General features: G+C 36.1%; 1 protein-coding gene across 3 annotated transcripts in view; it reads right to left on the bottom strand.

Annotated features, from left to right (window-relative positions):
- PACRG (parkin coregulated) overlaps positions 1-22,114 on the bottom strand; it is a 580,605-nt gene that overhangs the window by 477,346 nt on the left and 81,145 nt on the right. For all 3 annotated transcript variants that reach the window (XM_058435659.1, XM_058435660.1, XM_032162072.2), the window contains exon 2: positions 11,122-11,256. In XM_058435659.1, coding sequence (XP_058291642.1) covers positions 11,122-11,256 — 135 coding nt within the window. The remainder of the gene's footprint in view (positions 1-11,121; positions 11,257-22,114) is intronic.

The following is a 22,114-nucleotide window of genomic DNA, read 5'->3' as shown; positions in this document are numbered from 1 at the left end:
TTATTTAAAAAGATAGAAAATAAGAGAACAGAGATGAAGAGACGTGAAAGCTGGAATGAGAAATTCCAGCTCGTATTTAACCATGACTCCAAATGTCTTCAGACTTAAATCAGACTGAATCCCAAGCACGCTAAATCTTTAAAATTCACAAATAGGTTAAAAACATAATTTTTTTTCAAAGTGTTTATTTCAAAGTACAGAGTAGAACATTGAAGTTGGTAATATCTTATTGATACTTGGGATTGCCACAATATGTAGATACATAGGTATGTGGATTGACTACCTAAAGGTCATTTTAAAGGTAAAATTTATTATTTCTTAATATGGCAATTAAAAAAACTGAAATACAAGAAAAATGAAAGTGTCAGCAAGCTGCACTCCCTGAAATAGATAACCATTTATGAACTGGCAAAAGTTTTATAGAGACTCTCAATTTGAAAAGTTTGTCTACAGAAATTATTTGAACCAGATCACTGAAGTAGCAAATGTTTAACACATACAGCATAAAGGATTAAGAATTATGATCTATGCAAGAGGAAGCAATCTGTCTTAAGACTTGATATATACTCTTTGAAAGGACTTTCGGTTTCTTCCTTGAATAGTGATCTATTCTAGTCAATAAGCTTCTTAAGACTAGAACTCATATTATGCAGGTTACAGAGCCCAGCACCATGTCTTTCCCATTATAAGTACTCAATTCCTTTATGAATAGACAAGTCACTGTAGCCTAAGTGTTAATGAGATCACATTACTTCTCTGCAAAGGAATATAGTCCATTGATGCACAAAAATGAATTGGACTCAGTGTTTTTAAATAGCATCTTGACACGAATCTCTGACACATTATCTCCCAACATACCACAAAATTATCTATGAAGATACAGAAAAAGAGGAAAATGTAACATGCAGTGGCAAATCAGTATAATAACAAACGTGCAGGCAGAAAATAAAGGGAATTTCTACAGAAAATGAGATCAATTGAATTGGATTAGAAAACCACAATTCATAGTCAACTTATGTTTTGCAACCAGAGGCACCAATCCAAAAGCAGGTAGTCAGCTTTTTCATCTCTCCCACACTTTCTGATCCCCCTTCCTGGCCCTGTCAGAAACATAAGGTCTAGAATAAAAGGGTGACGGTGGGGGCAGGAGGGACTAGGCCACCAGCCTGCTACCTTGAAGTAGTTGCCTTTCAAGACAAAGCACTATCCACTTCCATTCACCCTTCCTACATCCATTCACAGTCAACTCAAGAAACAACAACAAATCGCTGTAGGGACAGAGATTTCTGGTACCATATTGCATTCTGTCCTAGAAACTAGTGTGTCCCACAAGCAAAATGCTATAGGTAAAGGCAGGCGAAGACAAAGCTGGGTACCTGTGCCTTTTAGGGATTATAGGTGTTTGTGTACTCCAGCTATCTCAGTGTCAGAAGTTACAAAGTCCCCTTTTAGGCCAGCAGAACAAGAGCAGGTGAAACATGCTCATGCTAGACACTGGGTATTGGCCAGGTGCAGGGCAGTTTACCTAAGCGAAGCTAAAATTTGAACTGGTGGCAGTAATGGATAGATCCATACCAACAAAAATAGGAAACATAAGAAAGCTCTGGCCAGGCACGGTGGTTCACGCCTGTAATCCCAGCACTTTGGGAGGCCTAGGTGGGCAGATCACGAGGTCAGGAGATCAAGACCATCCTGGCTAACATGGTGAAATCCCGTCTCTACTAAAAAAAATACAAAATATTAGCCAGGTGTGGTGGCGGGCGCCTGTAGTCCCAGCTACTCAGGAGGCTAAGGCAGGAGAATCGCTTGAACCCGGGAGGTGGAGCTTGCAGTGAGCCGAGATTGCACCACTGCACTCCAGCCTGGGCAACAGAGCAAGACTCTGTCTCAAAAAAAAAAAAAAAAAAAAAAAAAAAGCTCTGCCAGAAGTTAAAACAAGGATAAAGAGATAAAAATATTGAGGGAGATAATGATAGAAATAATAGAATAGAAATGTATAATCTACATGTAATATTTGTTCTAAGAAAGAAAATAGAAAATTGGGACAGAGTGACAATAAGTAATATTACAAAAGAAAACTTTCCTCAGTTGAGAAAAAGTTTCAAGTAAGCAGACAATAAGCTTACTGTAGTAAAGGAAGAATACACAAAAGGAAAAGAAAAATACATGGAAGCAATTTTTAATTACACAAAAATAGTGCAGTTACCAAGGATGTTAAACAAAACAAACAAACAAACAAGAATAGATTGACATTAAAGGAATAAAATCAGGCTAGTCTGAATTTTTCAGCATATATACATAGCATCTTGACACGAATCTCTGACACAGTATCTCTCAACATACCACAAAATTATCTGTGAAGATACAGAAAAAGAGGAAAATGTAACATGCAATGGCAAATCAGTATAATAACAAATGTGCAGGCAGAAAATAAAGGGAATTTCTACAGAAAATGAGATCAATGGAACTGGATATACATAACATAATAACATATGTTATATGTTATACATATACATATATGTTATAATATATGTTATAATACATATGTGTTATAATATATATAATACATATGTGTTATAATATACATAACATGTTATTAATAGAATACAAAGATGTTATCTTCTAAAGAGATATGAAGGGAAGCAATTGTAATTTAAGAATGTTAATTTCAATTAAATTGTGTTTTATGTACAAGAAAGTTGAAATTTTATATTTTCAAGATATTCAAGAATTCAGAAATATTCAAACCATATACCTGGTTTTTTAAGTGTTTAAAACTATGCATGAACAGAGAGAGATCAATCTAAAAACGAACTCAAAATTTGAGAATTTATGGCTACAAAGGATGATGGGTTTTCCTTTATTCAGATTGGAACCCAATCTTAGAAATTCCGCCGGAGTATTTGTTGTAAAGACAGTCTCTTAGAGTAGGGGCAGAGGTTGGCTTTAAAATGATTCTGTCAACTCTGTCCATTTCTATACTTTTCCCAATAGCAAGAAATGTGCTTCATAGATAATGAACTTTGTGAAAATAGTAGTTACTATGCTCTTCAAAAACATGGTAACGACATGCTCACAAAGACAAGCCTGCTTACGTGGTTGGGCACCATGCCATGAGAATTACTACAGGAAACGCCATGTGTGTGCATCCCTGCTAACATGGAGCTTTGCATAGAAACATGTTTGGGTATCTCTTTTCCAAAGGTCTTAGTAATGACCGCTGAAAACTTAAACCTGCACATTAAAAGATGATTGTCTTTTTCATTGTCATTAAACTGGAAAAAACTATTAGAATTCCTGTGGCAGTATGTCCACTATGAATCTCCTCTCTTAATTAGGACCATGAATGTTCCTTTGAGTTCCTTAAAAATTATCATGTGAAATACAGTTTCGACAAAATAAAAAACATACACACATGTAGAAAAAAGACAACAAAAACATCAATATACTAAAAGTTGTTATCTGGGAGGATGATACTTTGACTACTCAAATGAAAACATCAAACAAAGAATGATTTTTTTGTTGTTGTTTACAAGCATACTGCCAATCTGATTCCATTTGTCATCTGTCAAAGGACTTTTGATCTCAATAGTGCTTCAGTAAAGAGAAGAGACATGTGATGAGTGATAAGACAGGAGGGAACCATTCATTAAATTACTAATTGGAATAGAACTGGAGATTAACCTTGGGTAGATATAGAAAATTCATCAAAGACCAATTTTTATTTCCAAACAGAACTTTCTGACAAGCAGTGACACACATTTTTTGTTTAAAAATTAGAGTACTGATACTTCTACAATGTCAACATTTACCTCACTGAGAGGGTGGCAGTGACACATTTCTTCATGGGATGCTAAGTGACAATATGGGTGGCAGCTTAGCTTTGGTACCCTTAGCACTACCAAGACCTACTTTTCAACCGTGGTGGTCATCTGACTTAAAACGCAGGAGTGATTTGTTTTTCTTCTAGTTGTCAGTCTACTGAGATCTGAAACTTACAACATTTCTTGTTTCCGCTTGGGTCCCTGGTAATGTGAATTGTCTTTAGCCAATGCCAAACAAATCACTGTCACAGAGCAGCAGTCGACCTTTCTTTTCAATCTATGCACTTTCCAGGAGTTATAAATCAGTTGACTTTCAAGCTCGATGAGATGGCATATGCCCTAGTTTGAAGAACAGATGGAGGCTTGGGGGAAAATTGTTTCTGCAGGCTTGCTACAAGCAGCTCTGCTCCATAAAAGTGAACCATTTGCACTAATTTCTCACATAAATTATATAGGCAGCAGGGAGCACCAGCCCATTCAGCAGAAAATCTTTCTTCTGGTTTTCAGAGGTCATCTAACCAATTTAAATAAAAGTTATTTCTGATACATGGCTGTATTTTCATGCTCTACACTGTTAAGATGTAGCAATTTACATCAAATAAAAGAGTGGCATTAAGAATAGTACACTCATTGCCAGAGGATTTTTTTTTTCAAGACTTCTGGGATAAGCTCTGTCTATTAATTAATCACAAAGGAAATAATTGTGGGAACGTGACCGATCTCTTGTACAAAAATAAGGTAAATTGTCACTTCTCTTGTAAAATTTGCCTTGCAAATTCTACTAAGTCCTGTTATCCAAACTCAAGCTTTGGCAGTTATCAAAAGAAACAGAAGCCCAGGACAATTCTAAGAGAACATTCATTCTCCTTGATGTGAAACACATTATTCAGCTCAAATAAATTTGCCTACAAGATTTCAAAAGTCAATATCAGTTTTACCTTAGGGGCAATAGATATAGCATTATTTTTTTAAATCCTTAAGAAATTGAAACATTAAGAAATTGAAGGTACTGAGGGACAAAATTAAAACTCAAAATTACAGAATCTTGTGAATATTCTGATAGCAAATGGATCGAGTATCACATCACAGTGTGATTTACTTTAAAATGCAATCATATTTACAGCTAATGAGCTATCCTGAGTTGGGGCTGATTTTAATTGTAAGAAAATGTGTGCATACTTTTATAATAATTGTATGCAATAACTGTTTTTCCTACTAGGAAATTATCAGTTATGTCAATGAAAACAGTCACATTGTCAGAGCTTTTTATAGTTCCTGAATACCAATGCTGCTGAGAAATAAAAAGAACTAGAAAAAAAGGAGAAAGTGCCAGAGAAGAAATACTGAATGGAATTGTCAGTCAACACATAATTAAAGGTGTTGTCTGAGACACCATCAGTGGAAATTATAAAGGGTGATTTATGCATCTAATTAATTTATTCACAGCATTTCCTTTACTTGGGTGTTCAAGTGCGACATACATTTTCAGTCCTTTAGAAAGGGAAGCGAACTTGTCATTTTGAAAGCAAACTTTAAGGGATCAGTAGTCATTGGAAAGCATTCATGTATAACCTAAACAGCATCCTCCTGGTAAAAGTTCAACCCCCTCAAGACCGTTGCATATCATTCTGGAACCTAAAGTGCTATGGATTCAAATTAAACGTGCTGCTGCTAATATTTCCATTTCGCTACCAGAAGAATTGATCTCTGTGGCAAATTTGTACTCAATATTTGTTCTTTGAAGTATTCCATGAACATCTCACAGTTATTTTAATAATTATGAAACAAAACTAATTTGAATGCTCATAATTTAAAAGGGCCATAGAAATCACCTGGTATATTGTTGTCACTTACAGATAAGGAAAGTGAGGCCTACGAAGCAACAGAAATAAAACTTAAAAATAATCAGCTCCCGTATGCTTTACTTTCATTCAACAAGTATCCTTGGTTGCCTGCCCTGTGACAGTACTGTTCTAGGTACCAGGAAAGTGAGTGAATAAACCAGAAATACAGACAAAGATCTCGCCTTATAGGAGTTCAGGATATGCCTATTTTTACTAACATTGTTACTGGATCCATTTTGGGTCCCTATGGTTTTCATTTCTCTCATCTCTTACTTATGCTGACTTTATAGTTTTTTTGTAAGACAATTTAAATCCATTTTGAAATAATGTGGGGTATAAATATATAAATGACACATTTATGCCAACATTTATTTATAAAAAGTATTAAATGTTTATAGTTATCTGATTAACATTAATAAGTCTTTTTAAATACAAAACAAAGTCTGGAGATCTAAATTTTAATCAACAGGTACAATTACTATATTAGCCTAAGGGGAAATTTGCCTCCATGGTGAGATTTTATATATCTCTAACAGGGCAGTGAAGAAGACACATTTTTGGCAGTGAGTAGAGGCCACCTAAGTCCATTCTCACATATACCTGCTCATATATATCTGTTCTGATTTTATTAATTTCATTTCAATATAGGTGGCTATAGAATATCATTTACATGTCAAAGAAGAAAAAACAAGAATGCAGAAAGGCCTCTGGCATCTCTGCTACTCTGGACAAGGACCATCATGAGATTGCCAGGTGTGGGTTGATTGGGTGCTATGCGGGGAGTGGGGAGGGATTTTGGACAAAATACAAGTCCATTTTGAGTTTCTCCCTTTCAAATTTGTGATTTTGTTGCATTCGTGAAAGGATGGTATTATATCCTGATTTTCCTAGAGGGTTACAGGTTTATCTATGTCCTATTCAGATACCTCTGATATCTGGGACATTCTTATGCCCGGTTATTAGAAATTCAGTGGAAAACAAGACCGTCTTAGTGCATGTCATATTCTGTCACATAGCACACTATCATAGAGAAAGATGACCTGTATCAATATCTACTACATCAAAATGCCTAGAAAGTGAATGATTTTAGAGACACCTTTATGTAGGTGTAGCTGTTTCCATCTTCAAAATAAATGAATGGTTTATAATACGATATAGTTATTTCTAAAAATTGACAGTGCCTCAGGTATTTATCTTCATCTCTTTCTCTTGAGGTCTCTATTGAAGTGACCGTTTCAAAACCACTTGTATGCTTCTCTTCGCTCTTTATTTACACAGCAGAGGTAGAGACAATGGGCCGCGTGTTTTACCAATTCATATAGCATTTCTTCCCTCCCCAGATGCCCACATGGAAAACCTTTACAAAGAGCCGTGTCCCCACCCTGATCACCATCCGTAGAAGTGTGTGATTTATATTACAGAAGGACAGAAAATTAAAGGATGGCAATTTAAGATGAGAAAACTCAAACACAATTTTTAAAATTCCATCATTCATCTGATTATCTGCTTTGTAACTTATCCAGAAAGCTTAGCTCTTTTCTCATCTGTTGCCAATAATGTGGATATTGAAGACAGCAAAAGAATCGACAGTCGTATTTCCCAAATGTTAGAGGGGTCAAGGAAAATGTGGCAAAAGAAACAGATTAACATTATTTTTGTTTGAGTATTCCTTATGCTTTTTTATAACTACAACCATTGATAATCAAGAATTCTTTAGCGATATTTAGAAAATGCATATTTAAAAATTAAAAAAAACACTATTACTGGGCTTGCCTGGTAGATTTCATATTTGAGATGAGATCTATTCATCTTTCACAGCTCATGAACTTGCCATTGATAAGTATATAGAAATTTTCACTACAAACATTTTGCAAAACTTTTCTCATATTTACCGATAAATTTATGATATGCATAGAAAACCATGACAAAAAATCCATAGATGAGTCCCGTTTTTTCACTTTAATAATAAAAATTCTAACATAGTGATAGCCTTCTATCTATCTGGGTAGCAGATTCAGGCATTTATTTCTGACTGCCATTATCTTAATCTGGAGCTGCATGGTCTAATATGGTAACCATGTGGCTATTTAAATTAAAATTAATTAAAATTAAATAAAATTAAAAACTGAGTTCCTCAGTCTCGGTAGGCACATTTCAAGTGCTTAATCACCACATATGGCCAGTTGTACCATATTAGATGGTGCAGATGTAGAACATTCCGCCACTGCAGACAGTTGGATCAGACACTGCTGCCATCTTCAGAGATGCCACAAGAAAGAGACGAAGCTGCAGAGACGACGACACACAGCCTGCCACGTTGTTTTGGCATCTGGAACAAATGACCACTTCCATGTGCATGAAACTGGTACTGAGAGTAGGGTGTGGGCTGAGAAACCTAAGCATGCAAAGACATCTGTCTGTCTCTAACTCTTGCTTCTACTTTCTGGTATTACCATAGGGTGCGTTTGTTATTTCAAGAACACACGATGGCTCCTAACCTGGTGAAGATCAGGTCAGCTAATCCAGAACAAGTAGAAGAGGAGTCTGAGAACCTGGGGAGGGATCCCCAAACCAGCACCTTCACAGACTGGAATGACCGTGAGAGGCTGGGGTAGCCCGTGCCAGGGTTTACAGCAGTGCATCCTAAGTGCTTCAGAGCCACAGGCTCTGGAAACACTGATAAAAATGTAGACCTGCTTCTCACTTAGTTATGTGCATCATTTCAGGTGCTCACAAATCCACTTGGAGTCCCTAGGGTATCTGAGGAGAGTTGAGAGAGGGCCGGTGTCCTCGGAGGGAAGCACTGCTCCTCAGGTGTCCTCAGTGAGGGATGAGCTATGACACTGAGAGCAGAGGTTTGCATGGCCAGAAACCAGTGCTCTGCCCACATACAAGAGAAGAGTGCAGGGTCTTGGCCTCTTGCTTTTATTTTTTGTGGGGGACAGATGGCCTGCTTCCTTCAACACTCAAGAGTTCTTCCTTAGGAATGGCATACTAAAACAAGTCCCTCCTCCTATTTAGCACCAGATTGTCCTTTCATCAAATGTGCCATGAAATAAATATGAAACTATGGATAGATGGTTGCCAAACCTATGTTTAATAATCTTAATGTCTTGGCCGGGCGCGGTGGCTCACGCCTATAATCCCAGCACTTTGGGAGGCCGAGACAGGCAGATCACGAGGTCAGGAGATCGAGACCATCCTGGCTAACACAGTGAAACCCTGTCTCTACTAAAAATACAAAAAATTAGCCAGGTGTGGTGGCGGGCGCCTGTAGTCCCAGCTACTCGGGAGGCTGAGGCAGGAGAGTGGCGTGAACCCGGGAGGCGGAGGTTGCAGGGAGCTGAGATCGCATCACTGCACTCTAGCCTGGGGGACAGAGTGAAACTCCATCTCAAAAAATAAATAAATAAAATAAAAAATAATCTTAATGTCTTATCTTAAGTGTTACAGGAATGCAATTAAAATGTAGTAGACACTCTCTAAAAGAAGTACACAGCTTCCGGAATAAGGTGCTATTACACTACCAGTGACAGCAAATAAATTGTTTCTTCTTTTTATTATGTTTTAGCTTGCTGAATCAGTACTATAATCAATAGTAGCTTAAGAGAATTAATATAGCCGTAAAAAAGAAAAGCATTTTATATCCCTGCTGACTGTTGGATTATCAAAGATAAAGAAAATGATTCATCTCATATTTTTATTAATAATTTATTTTCAAAATGATTTTTTCTAGTCTCTACACTTCTGAAGGTTACTCATAAAATTATTTGAATCATAGTAAATCTATATAATTTATTTTCATTAATACGATTTATGTGTAGGTTATAATTACCTAAAACACCAAAAGCCACTCACTTTTTATAAAGAATTATGAATATTATTTTACTCAACAGGAATCAGGTTTTGAAGAAACTCCATTGTATTATCTTGTATGAGCCAGTACATAGACAGGCAAACACAAAACCCATGCAACCAATCAAATATATGAATCCAAAAATCCAAACAAAACTTTGGAAATATATGCTTATATTAAGACTAAAGTATGAAAGTTAGTTATACACGCTATAAATTTTCTCTCATCATACGTACATTTTCACATAACAAGTTCACATTCTAACAGAGACTATTATAAAGGAGACAATAATGTTACTCACCTCTTTCCCACCCCCCCAAAATTTTATAGTAAGGTTTCCTAATAAGGATACCACCAAGTTCCTCTTGTAACATAAGTTGGAATAATTCTAAGTTCAATAACTGATATCGGATGACTGCTCAAGAATTACAAATGTTTGATAACAATATGAAAATATTTCCAAAGACATACTAGATATAATGCAAATAATCCTTTCAATGTTTCTATACAGGAAGGAAAAATTTAATTTTAATGCACCTTTTTAAGCTATTTACTTTGATTTCTCTGATTCATAATTTTATTTTTAACATAAATTTATTTGTTACTAATTAAAAACAATTCCTGATTTGCTTTTGGCCACGACTGCTGGACTTCCCAGTTAAATGTGTCAATTGCTTAATTTAACTAATATTTGGCCAAAACCTTTTCTTGTCCTTAACCTGATGTGATACTCATAAGTGTGCACAACTGCTTTGCTGTCTGTAGGCAGAGAAGCCCTTTTAGCTGATAAATATCACCAAAAGCAAAGTCTTTGATAACAACAATAATTAAATAGCAGAAGCCGGTTAGAGACCAGCATTTATTTTTCTCAAATTAAATGTAAAAGCCTTCTCCGGTTAAGAGATTGGCAAGTTTTTACAAATAACATCAGTGAGCCTTTTATAAAGGAACACAACCACATTAGAATGGAGTCATTAGGCAATACATTTATTTTGAAGCCAATTAACCTTTTGTCAGAAAAATGTCTGTGTTGTAATGGCTTTGGCGGTGGAGGTCAGCCTCTAACAGGGCACGTGTGACAGCCATCGCACTTGCTGACACAGGCTGGGATGGAGAGGAGAACCAGGATTCGGATCGGCCTGCTTTTGTATTCTACTCTGCATTTCCAGGGAGCAGACAATCTTGACCTATCCATTTAGGTAATTAAAGCTTCCATTTGGAAGTGTCCTGCAGGAAGGTGAAATTTGGGGGAGATAAATGGCTGTTGCTCTCCGTATCCAGCCGCCAGTTCCATCATTTGATGGACTGCCTGAAACAGGCCGGGCTGCCAGGTTCTCATAAAAATAGAGATGAATTGGGCAGCAGACAATTCTCTAAGGCAAAGCAACTCTGTCATTTTCTTCTTTGCAGGCTATAATTTAATTGTTAGTCAAGGTGGATGGCTGACACAGGGGGGCTTTCTCTAAGAGCTTTCCCACCATCTTCCATTTGCTGAGAAATGACTCCAGTTTATTTACTTAGCAGCCAAGTGTGTTTGGCATTGGGAGATGTCACTTCAGCAGGTGCAGCTGTCCGGCACAGCTGTGCCCTGACTTACCTTCCAGGCGATCTTGTTTCCTTTCGAATCATGCTCAAGGGCAATTGGGAAGTCACCTCGCTCATAGAATTTTCTAAATGCTGTGGGCTTGGTTGGTCTTTCTTTAAATGCCCCTGCAGCTGGAGGGCCTCTCACCTTAATTGAAAAAAAATATATAGGGATCAGGTTTTAAGACATACTAAAAAAATTCACAATAAAAGAACTTTCTGTTTTTAAAGATTTCAGTTTGTATAAATATTTTGGAAGATAAAACCACATTATCTAATAACGGACAACAGAAATCTGTTAATATAACACCTAGGGAAGAAAATTATTTTATAATCACTATTAAAAGTCTACTTTATTTCTAGCTACTTTAGAAAGCATTCCTAGAAAATGTCACTTAAAATATCACTTTATAGGGAAGAGAAGACAGATATTAAGTTTATGAAAAACATTTTAATAGAGGTGTCTTAAGCTTAGAATGTTAAAACTTTTACAATTTCAAATACTTATAAATTCTAATCTTGGGTCTGATATACTTTATGGAATACTGAAGTAATTTAAGACATTTCAGTTTTTCTATAAACATGTAAAATAGTGGAATATGTTCTCATATTATGAATATTAACAATAAAACTACCAAAATGATATAAAAGTAACAATAAATTAGTGTAGAAAGAAAAAAGGTGCCTACTATGTGTGTGTATAGCATACATTTGGTAACATGAATTCACAAGAAAGTAACATTAGAATAGATGAGAAATTAGAACCGATGAGAAACTTTCATCTCCAAAACTGAAATTTTCATTAAAGAAGAAATATTCCCTATAGAGTTATTTACATTGAATACATCTTTTAAATCTGTATTTACATTGGACCTAATTCATTAGATTACAAAATTGAAAGTAGTAAGTAAACTATTTAGAAAATAAGTGTGCTGTTCTGTTCCTTACATATAGTCTAACCATGATTACTTTTCCCTGCTTATTAAAAAAAGGTAAATACTAGTCATTTTATATATTAGCTTAATAAATTCGTGATTACTTTGCTAGTACTATGGACAAAATAATATAACTTAATATTTTTAGTTATTTTATATGTTAATTTATAATATTTTTGTTAAAAACTCTAATTTTAATGAATATATTAACATCTAAATAACATACAATAAATAAACATACAATACACATATTAGATATGAAAAATACATTGTATCTAATACATATATAAAAGGATTATGTTTGAAATTAAGTGTGGTATTAAGAAATACCTTATTACTGTTGGACATTTGAGTTGGTTCCAAGTCTTTGCTATTGTGACAATAGACTGGATTAAGAAAATGTGGCACATATACACCATGGAATACTATGCAGCCATAAAAAATGATGAGTTCGTGTCCTTTGTAGGGACATGGATGAAACTGGAAAACATCATTCTCAGTAAACTATCGCAAGGACAAAAAACCAAACACCGCATGTTCTCACTCATAGGTGGGAACTGAACAATGAGAACTCATGGACACAGGAAGGGGAACATCACATTCCGGGTACTGTTGTGGGGTGGGGGGTGGGGGGGCGGGGACAGCATTAGGAGATATACCTAATGCTAAATGACGAGCTAATGGGTGCAGGAAATCAGCATGGCACATGGATACATATGTAACAAACCTGCACATTGTGCACATGTACCCTAAAACCTAAAGTATAATTAAAAAAAAAAATACCTTATTACAATGATTAAATGCTGAAGTGGAGTTGAAGAGTGAGGCAACACACATTTATTAGAGTTTGGAATTTACTCCACCATATAGCACATTACTCCCAGTATATGATTATATGAGTAATTGAGGCAGCATTGGGTATTACCAGTAGGAAGGAAGATTTCCTTTTACTTATTGAAGATTAGGAATTTGTTCTGGAATTAGAATTAATAGCCACCATTTTCAATCAAATTCATTCAATTATTAAATAACTGCATGTATTTAACAACTATTTTGTTCAGCTCTTTGAGCTGGAGGCTACATAAAAAGAACAGTTTTAACTATATTACTATCATGGAAACTGTAGAGCTGTGATTCCTGGACTTCTGAAATTCATGGAGAAGTAAATCTTGAATCACATTTTTGGGAATTGATAAATGATTGACAAATTTTTATGTTGCCAAAAAGTTTTTTTTTTTTTTAGAAAACGTTGATGGTAACATCTACCAACATGGCACCATTTTAACACCCTCAAAAAAGTGATAGAATACAATCTAAAGAAAGAAAATTTGACCAAGTTAAATGAGTATTAATGTGTGAACAAATATCTATAGTAAATTATGTGCAATAGTGCCAGTGTATAGTGCATATATGTATGTGCAAGTGTGTGTGTATTGTTATTATAGAATACTGATTACTGCTCAGCAAAAGCCTCATTTTTATTTTGTTTTTCTTATTTAACTTTTTGTTAAGATAATCATAGATCCATACGCAGTTGTAAGAAATAACACACAGAGAAGACACATAGCCTTTATTTGCTTTCCCTAATGGGAATACCCTACAAACTGTGGTACTACATCACAACTAGGTTATTGACATTGATACAGACAAGAACATTTCTACCACCACAAAGTTCCCTCAATTTGCCCTTATACAGCCACACTCTTTCTTGCCCTTAACCTTCATCCCCTAGCAACAACTATGTCCTCTTCATTTCTATAATTTTGTTATTTCAAGAATCATACAGCATGTAACCCTTTGGAACTGGCTTTTTTCACTCCACATAAATCTCTGTAGAATCATATAAGTTGGCGTGTGTACAGATTGAGTATCAAAATCTGAAAAGCTCCAAAATCTGAAACTTTTTGAGCGCTGACATGGTGTTCACAGGAAATGCTTATTGGAGCTGAAAAAATCAAAAATCCAAAACACTTTGAATCCCAAGCATTTCAGATAAGGGGTAGTCAACCTGTATCAATAGTTCATTGCTGTTTAATGCTGAATGGTATTCCATGGCATAAATACATCAGTTTGTCTACCATCCACCTTTAAAGGTCATATGGATTATTTCCTGCGTTCGGCTATTATGAATAAAGTTGCAAAATTTTTTGTAGATGCTCTTTATCAAGTTGATTACCTTTCCCCCTCTATTCTTATTTTTCTGATAGTTTTCCATTATAAGTAAATGTTCAATTGTTTCCATTTTTTCTGCATCAATCAATATGCTTCTGTGATTTTTATTCTGTCACCTTTTGATATGGAGTTTTCTATTACAAATGTAATAGCCTTTAAAGTTATAGAGCTACTCAAATAATCTGCTTCCTATTGGATGACTTACAGTAACGTGTATTTTCTGAGGAATTGGCCCATTTTATTTAAGTTGTCAAACTTACAAGTGTAGAATTGCTTGTGATTTTTCTGTATTATCCTCCTGATGTCTGGAGGGTCTCTCATGATATCCATTCTTCATTTCTGATATTTGGTAATTTGTGTCTTTGCTTTTTCCTTCGTCCATCTTAGTAGAAGTTGGCCAATTTTATTGATTTCTTCTGCATTTCCAAAACTACATTTTAACTGGATGTAGGATTTAAGGTTCATCATTCTTTCTTTTAGCACTTGAAAAATAGTGTGCCACTTCCCTCTAGCCTTCAAGGCTTTGGATGATAAATCCACTCTCATTCACATTGCTTTCCCTTATTGATAAGGTGCCACTTTTTTTTAGTTATGCCAAGATTTTTCTCTGTCTTTAATTTTCAGAAGTTTAATTACGATGTGCCTTTGCATGCATTTCTTTGCTTTTTATCCTGTCGCAAGTTTGTTCAACTTTGTGAATCTGTAGGTTCATGTCTCTTGCCAAATTTAGGAAGTTTTCAGTCATTATTTCTTTGAGTACTTCTTTGGCCTGGCTTCTTTTTCCTCTCCTTGTAGACTCCAGTGACATTAATGTTAGATCTTTTGTTATGGTACCACAGATCCCTGAAACTTTTTTTTTTCAGCCTATTTTCTCTGTCGTTCATATTGGGTAACTTCTACTGCTCTATCTTCAAGTTTTTGGATTCTTCCTTCCGCCTCCTGCATTCTGCTGTTGAGCCCAAATATGTTTTTATTTAATTTGAGTTGTATTTTCAGTTCTACAATTTTTATTTGGTTCATCTTTATATAGTCTATTTCTTTTCTGAGACTTTCCACTCTTTCATTGTCTCAAGTGTGTCATAATATCCATAAAAGCATTTTTGGAAGTAACTAATTTAACATTCTTCCCTAGACATTTCTAACATTTCTGTTATCTGGGTGTTGGCACCTGTTGATTATATTTTTACATTCACTCAGATCTTCCTGATTCTTGGTGTTACTGATTTTCTTGTGAAACCTGTATGTTTGATACATTATATTATAAGATCTTAAAGCTTCTGTTTTAGCTTGCTTATTCTGATATTTCCCTGGCAAAAGTTGGGGGAAGGGTGCCACCTTATTACTGCCAAGTTGGGGTAGAGGTCTCATTACTTTACTTGGCGTCTACTGACCCCAGAGGAGAGAATGCTTCATTAATACTGGGTGACCCCAGAGGAGGGAGTGCTTCATTAATACTGGGTGGGGATGGAGATTCCAGAACCCACTAGGCCTCCACTGATACCCTCCTGGCTGGAAGGGGCAGGAGTGACTCATTACTGCTCCTCCATTGTCCACACTGACATCATAAACGGTGTGGCCTCATCACCCTGGGCAGTGGTGAAACTCCTGACTCTCTAGGCAGTCCTCTGACTTAACTCCAATGGGAAGGAGACAACTCTTTCATCACTAAGTGGGGAACAAGCCCAAGCTCCTTGTGAGGTCTCCACTGGCAGTGCAGATGTTGGGGCCTCTTTACTATTCCAGTGAAGAGGAAAGTCCCAATGACCCATTTAAGAAACTCAACTACAACCATTATGTAGATATTTTGTTTGCTAATCATCCACTAACCACCCTTTTTGGGTTTTCTAGAAGTCACATAGTTATTTTTACTGTTGATAATAAGCCTCCCACTTACTGAGTTGGTCTAAAATTTGTTGAGATCATCCATCTTTCCCCCTTTTGTCTTTGCATTTCTCTAAAAATCAATTTCTCTTTTCTTTTTGTCTCTTATACTGAATATACTCCAATCTTTCTGATTCTCAGCTCAAAATTCTTAATGTTCAAACTTTTGAATGAATAGACACATTTCTAACAAAGCTTAGAAGGCTTTTTATAAATTGATATAGATAACTTATACTTCTTCCTTTCAATAAATTTTCATGTACCCTACAGAAATGATTCCATGCCTGCACTTCCATGGAAAGCCTTTATTTAGAAGAGAACTTTACAAAATAATCCATGGTGATATGTAATCACTTGACAGTGAGAAATTCTCTTCTTGAGTCTCTGGTATCCTCTGTCTTTATATTTCTGCTATTTACTTATTTTTAAACACTTTATACTTTTTTGGGATCTGCTATAGATCCATTCTAAATTAACTCTTGGCATCTCAAAAGCCGGAACTTGTAACAGAAGCAAGGATGTTCTCAATTAGCTCTCTTGGTGCATCAGTGGCACTGAATTTTACGCAGATGCTTTGTCACTACAGCCAAAATAATATTTTTTTCTGTTCCAGATACGTATGACATGTGTATCCACCTAAGCTTTATAGAAGGACATACCATTTTTATATTCTATACATAATTTATTCCATATGATCCTAAAAATCTGTACATAAGAAAACATGTGAAATATAATTAATTCTGGGGTGGTAATAAAGATCTTATTATTGGAAACATGCAGATGGTTGTAGCTTGTCTAAACAACTTTTAAAACAAGCAAAACAACTCTGAAAATCCTTAGGTAAGTTCCATATTTGTAGAAGAAAAAATATTATAAATTTTATTTCATGTTTTAAGAATTTTACCTCAATTTATTATAAATAATATAAAGTAAAGAAGAGACCATAAATCAAACAAGATTTGTGGGAAAATGCAATTAAGGTTTAACTGAATGGCAGGGGCAATCTGTAAACCAATTAGGAAGAATGGATGTTACAGCAGAATGCTTTTAATAAAATTCAATGCACTTAGGAACCAAGATATTGAATGCAGTTTGAAATGACTACAGATGACAGAATACTTTATATGCCTACACTTACGGAATGTGGCATAATGGATTTAGGACTTAGATCACAGTGTCCATCATATGGTCACAAAACTAATAATAATAAGGAAGGAATGTAAGGCTCTTGAAGTCTTCATCATATAGTTTGAAAATTTCCTTTTCACTATTTTTATTCTTTAGCATAAACTGAAGCTGTTTAAAAAAGACTTATATATCAAGCAGGAAATTTGCATTGTGATTATTCTAATTGGCCCATTTAGCCAACCCACTAGAACACTGAAACAATAGGATGCAAAGATATTGATTACTTGTTTTCATCAGCTTCAATCTGAAATTCTGATTCATGAAAACGCCATTGTTATAAACGGGTGGGCAAGACCTGTTGACTTGAGTTCTGTCAGGACTGGACTGTTAGTCTCAGGAATGGTAAATCAGTTACCTTCAGCATAGGCTCCTGCGTGAGAAGTTCTGTAATTCAGTGTCTGCCTCATTTGCCAAATGTAATTGCTTGAATACATCAGAAATTTTACAATACTCAAGGTCACCAAATGACAAGGACAATGCTTACAAAATTATTACAATAAGAAAATTGTATTGTAATAGAAGATAGGTGCCTCAATGATAGCAAAAATGAGCTCTTGATACCAAGTAAAATGATTATAATAAGTTATAACAATATAACAATTTAAGAATTTAACAATATATTATGATCATGATAGTCAGAAAAGATATGAGCCTTATTTGCTAAGGATACGTACAGACATTCATTTTATTGCACTTTGGTTTATTGTGCTTCGCAGATATTGTGTTTATTTAGTAAATTGAAGGTCTGTGGCAACCTAGCATTGTGTAAGTCTATCAGTGCCATTTTTCCAACAGCATGGGCTCACTTCATGTCTCTGCATCATGTTTTGGTAATCCTGGTACTATTTCAATTTTTCATCATTATTATATCTGTTATGGTGACCTGTGATCAGTAATCGTCAATGTTACTATTGTAATTTTGGGGGAGTACCATAAACAACTCTCACATAAGGCAACAAATTTAATCCATAAATGTTTGTCTTCTAACTACTCCACCAATTGGCCATTCCCCTATCTCTCTCCCTTCCTCAGGCCTCCCTATTTCCCGAGACAGAACAATATTGAATGAGTCCAATTAATAACTCTACATGGCTCCTAAGTGTTCAAATGAAGGGAAGAGTCATACGTCTCTTCCTCTGAATCAAAAGCTAGAAATAATTAAGCTCAGTGAAGAAGGCATATTGGACACCAAGACAGGCTGGAAGACCTCTTGTACCAAATAGTTAGCCAAGTTGTGAATGCAAAGGAAAAGTTCTTGAAGGAAATAAAAAGTGCTATCCCAGTGAACACATGAATGATGAGAAAGTGAAACAGGCTTATTGCTGATACCAAAAAAGTTTGAGTGGTCTGGATAGAAGATCAAACCAGCCACAACATGCCCGCAAGCCAAAGCCTAATCCAGAGGAAGGCCCTAACTGTCTTCAATTCTGTGAAGGCTGAGAGAGGTGAGGAAGCTTCAGAAGAAAAGTGTGAAGCTAGTAGAGGTTGATTTGTGAGATGTATGGAAAGAAGCCATCTCCATACATTGAAGTGCAAGGTGAGGCAGCAAGTGCTGACGGAGAAGCTGCGGCAAATTTTCCAGAAGATCTACCTAAGATAAATGATGAAAGTGGCTACAGTAAACAACAGATTTTTAATGTAGAATAAACAGCCTTCTATTGGAAGAGGATACTGGGCTATTAAAGCTACCGAGGATAATTCAATGCTTGGCTTCGAAGTTTCAAAGGACAGGCTGACTCTCTTGTTAGGGGCTAACACAGCTGGTGACTCTAAGTTGAAGCCAGTGGTCACTGAGTACTCAAAAAGTTCTAGAGCCCTTAAGAATAAGGCAAAATCTATGCTTCCTGTACTCTGTAAATGGAATAACAAAGCCTGGATGACAACACATCTGTACATAGCATGGTTTATTGAATATTTTCAGCCCACTGTTGAGATCTACTGCTCAGAAAAAAAGATTTCTTTCAAAGTATTCTCCTCATTGACAAAGCTCTTGGTCACCCAAAAGCTCTGATGGAGATGTACAAGGAGAATAGTGTTGTTTTTCATCCCTGCTTACACAACACCTATTCTGCAGCCCATGCGTCAAGGGGTAATTTTGACTTTCAACATTTTTTTTTATTTAAGAAATACATTTTAGGCCAGGTGTGGTGGCTCACACCTGTAATCCCAGCACTTTGGAAGCCTGAGGTGGGGGTGGATCATCTGAAGTCAGGAGTTCGAGACCAGCCTGACCAAAATGGTGAAACCCTGGCTCTACTAAGAATACAAAATTAGCTGGGTGTGGTAGTGTATGCCTGTGATGCCAGCTACTTGGGAGGCTGAGGCAGGAGAATCACTTGAACCTGGGAGGCAGAAGTTGCAGTAAGCTGAAATTGTGCCATTGCACTCCAGCCTGGGCAACAAGAGTGAAACTCCATCTCAAAAAAAAAAAAAAAAAAAAAAGAAATACATCTTGTAAGGCTCTAGCTGTCATAGATGATGATTCTTCTGATGTATCTGGGCAATGTAAATTTAAATATTCTGCAAAAGATTCAGGATTTACCATTCTAAATGCCATTAAGAACCTTTCTGATTCATAGGAAAGAGGTCAAAATATCAACATTAAAAGGAAGGATGATTCCAATCCTCATGAATAACTTTGAGGGGTTCAAGACTGCAGTGGAGTACCTGGAGATGCAGCAAAAATAGCAAAAAGTCTAGAATTAGAAGTGAAGATGTGACCAAATTGCTGCAACCTCATATAAAACTTTAATGAGGAGCTGCTTCTTATGGATGAGCAAAGAAAGTAGTTTCTCCAGGCAGAGTCTACTCCTGGAGAAGATACTTTGAACATTATCAAAATGATAAGAAAGGATAATGACAGCAAACATAAACTTAATTGATAAAGCATGGGCAAAATTTGAGAAGATTGACTGTAATTTTGAAAGAAGTTTTACTGTGCATCAAATGGTATTAAACAGCATCACATGCTACAGAGAAATCTTTCATGAAAAGAAAAATCAATCAATGCAGCAAATTTCATTGTTGTCTTATTTTAAGAAATCTTCAGGCCGGGCACGGTGGCTCACGCTTGTAATCCCAGCACTTTGGGAGGCCGAGGCGGGTGGATCACGAGGTCAGGAAATCGAGACCACAGTGAAACCCCGTCTCTACTAAAAATACAAAAAATTAGCCGGGCGTGGTGGCGGGCGCCTGTAGTCCCAGCTACTCGGAGAGGCTGAGGCAGGAGAATGGCGTGAACCCAGGAGGCGGAGCTTGCAGTGAGCCGAGATAGCACCACTGCACTCCAGCCTGGGTGACAGAGCGAGACTCCGTCTCAAAAAAAAAAAAAGAAATCTTCACAGCCACACCAGCTTTCAGCAACCACCACACTGATCAGTCAGCAGCCATCAACCTCAGAGCAAGACCCTCCACCAGCAAAGACTATGACTCACTGAAGGTTCAGATGATTGTTAGCATATTTTAGTCATAAAGTATTTTTAATTATGGTATGTGCGTTGTTTTTAGACATAATGCTATTGTATCTTATTAGACTATAATATAGTATAAATATAATTTATATGCACCGGGAAACAAAAAAATCATGTGACTCTCTTAATTGAGATATTTGCTTCATTGCAGTAGTCTGAAACTGAATCTGCGAAATCTCCAAGGTTGGCCTTTATATACAGTCATGTGCTGCGGAACAATGTTTCAGTAAACAACAGACCACATACACCATTGTGGTCCCAGAAGATTATAATACCATATTTTTACCATACCTTTTCTATATTTAGATATGTTTAAGATACACAAATACTTACCATCTTCTTACATTTACCTACATCATTGAATACAGTAACATGTTGCACAGGTCTGTAGCCCAGGAGCAATAGGCTACACCACATAGCCTAGGTGTGTAGTAGGCAATACTATCTAAGTTTGCGTAAGTACACTGTATGATGTTCATGCAATGATGAAATTGCCTAACAACGCATGAATGGATCCCCACGTTTAAGCAATACATGACTGTATTTCAATAAATATTCAGTATATTGGTAAGCATCCTATAGAGTCTTTAAACATAAGGCACTACAGGTAACAATGGCTGGCAGGGAAAACTTCAAGTGATTTGAGCCATCTACTTCCGGAAGGGTTTTCAGTCAAGGTCTAACAGAATGGCCTGAGGTCAGGAGAATATAGAGTCAAGGTGAGTGGTCTGCATTTCAGTGCAGTGGTCCAAGCATGGGATGGCAATAGCCTTAAATTAGGGTGGCATCAAGAATAAGAACAAAACCCCTCATACTGTGTTCATTGCTTTATGAACATTATTGGTATCAATTTGCAACAAAACCGTATGAAAATGATTTCACAGACAAGGAAATTGAAGAGGGTAAATACCTGGCTGGAAATCACTGTGTCAGCACACAGTTGAAAAAAGACTTTAACCCCAATCTCTTTGTCTCTACAGGACATGTCCCTCGGTCACTATCCTAGATTATTAAATTTCAGCAAAAATCTAAAGGATTATTCGGGGCACCTGACCGATTAGATGAGGAGAGCTAGAGGCAGAGATGGAATTTAGATTTCAAGACTACAAAGTTATGAATAATCTATTTGTTTAAATCATGTAAATAATAAGAAACTGCAGAAAGCTTGCAAGAAAATCTTATTAAATCACTTGTAATCCTACCACCTATTAATAACTTTGTGCTTTTCCTTTTAAACTTTTCAAAAACATAATACTGCAAATACCATATTTTTACATTTTTATGCCCTTTCCATTTAGTGTACTTCTTAACTTAGTTTAATATGTTTTGATGTTGCCATTTCTACCAAAATTTCATATTT

This window comes from Hylobates moloch, unplaced genomic scaffold (genome assembly GCF_009828535.3).
Source record: "Hylobates moloch isolate HMO894 unplaced genomic scaffold, HMol_V3 SCAFFOLD_2, whole genome shotgun sequence".
NCBI lineage: Eukaryota > Metazoa > Chordata > Mammalia > Primates > Hylobatidae > Hylobates > Hylobates moloch.
The sequence above is the reverse complement of the archived record's forward strand: the minus strand, read 5'-3'. Positions and strand labels throughout refer to the sequence as shown.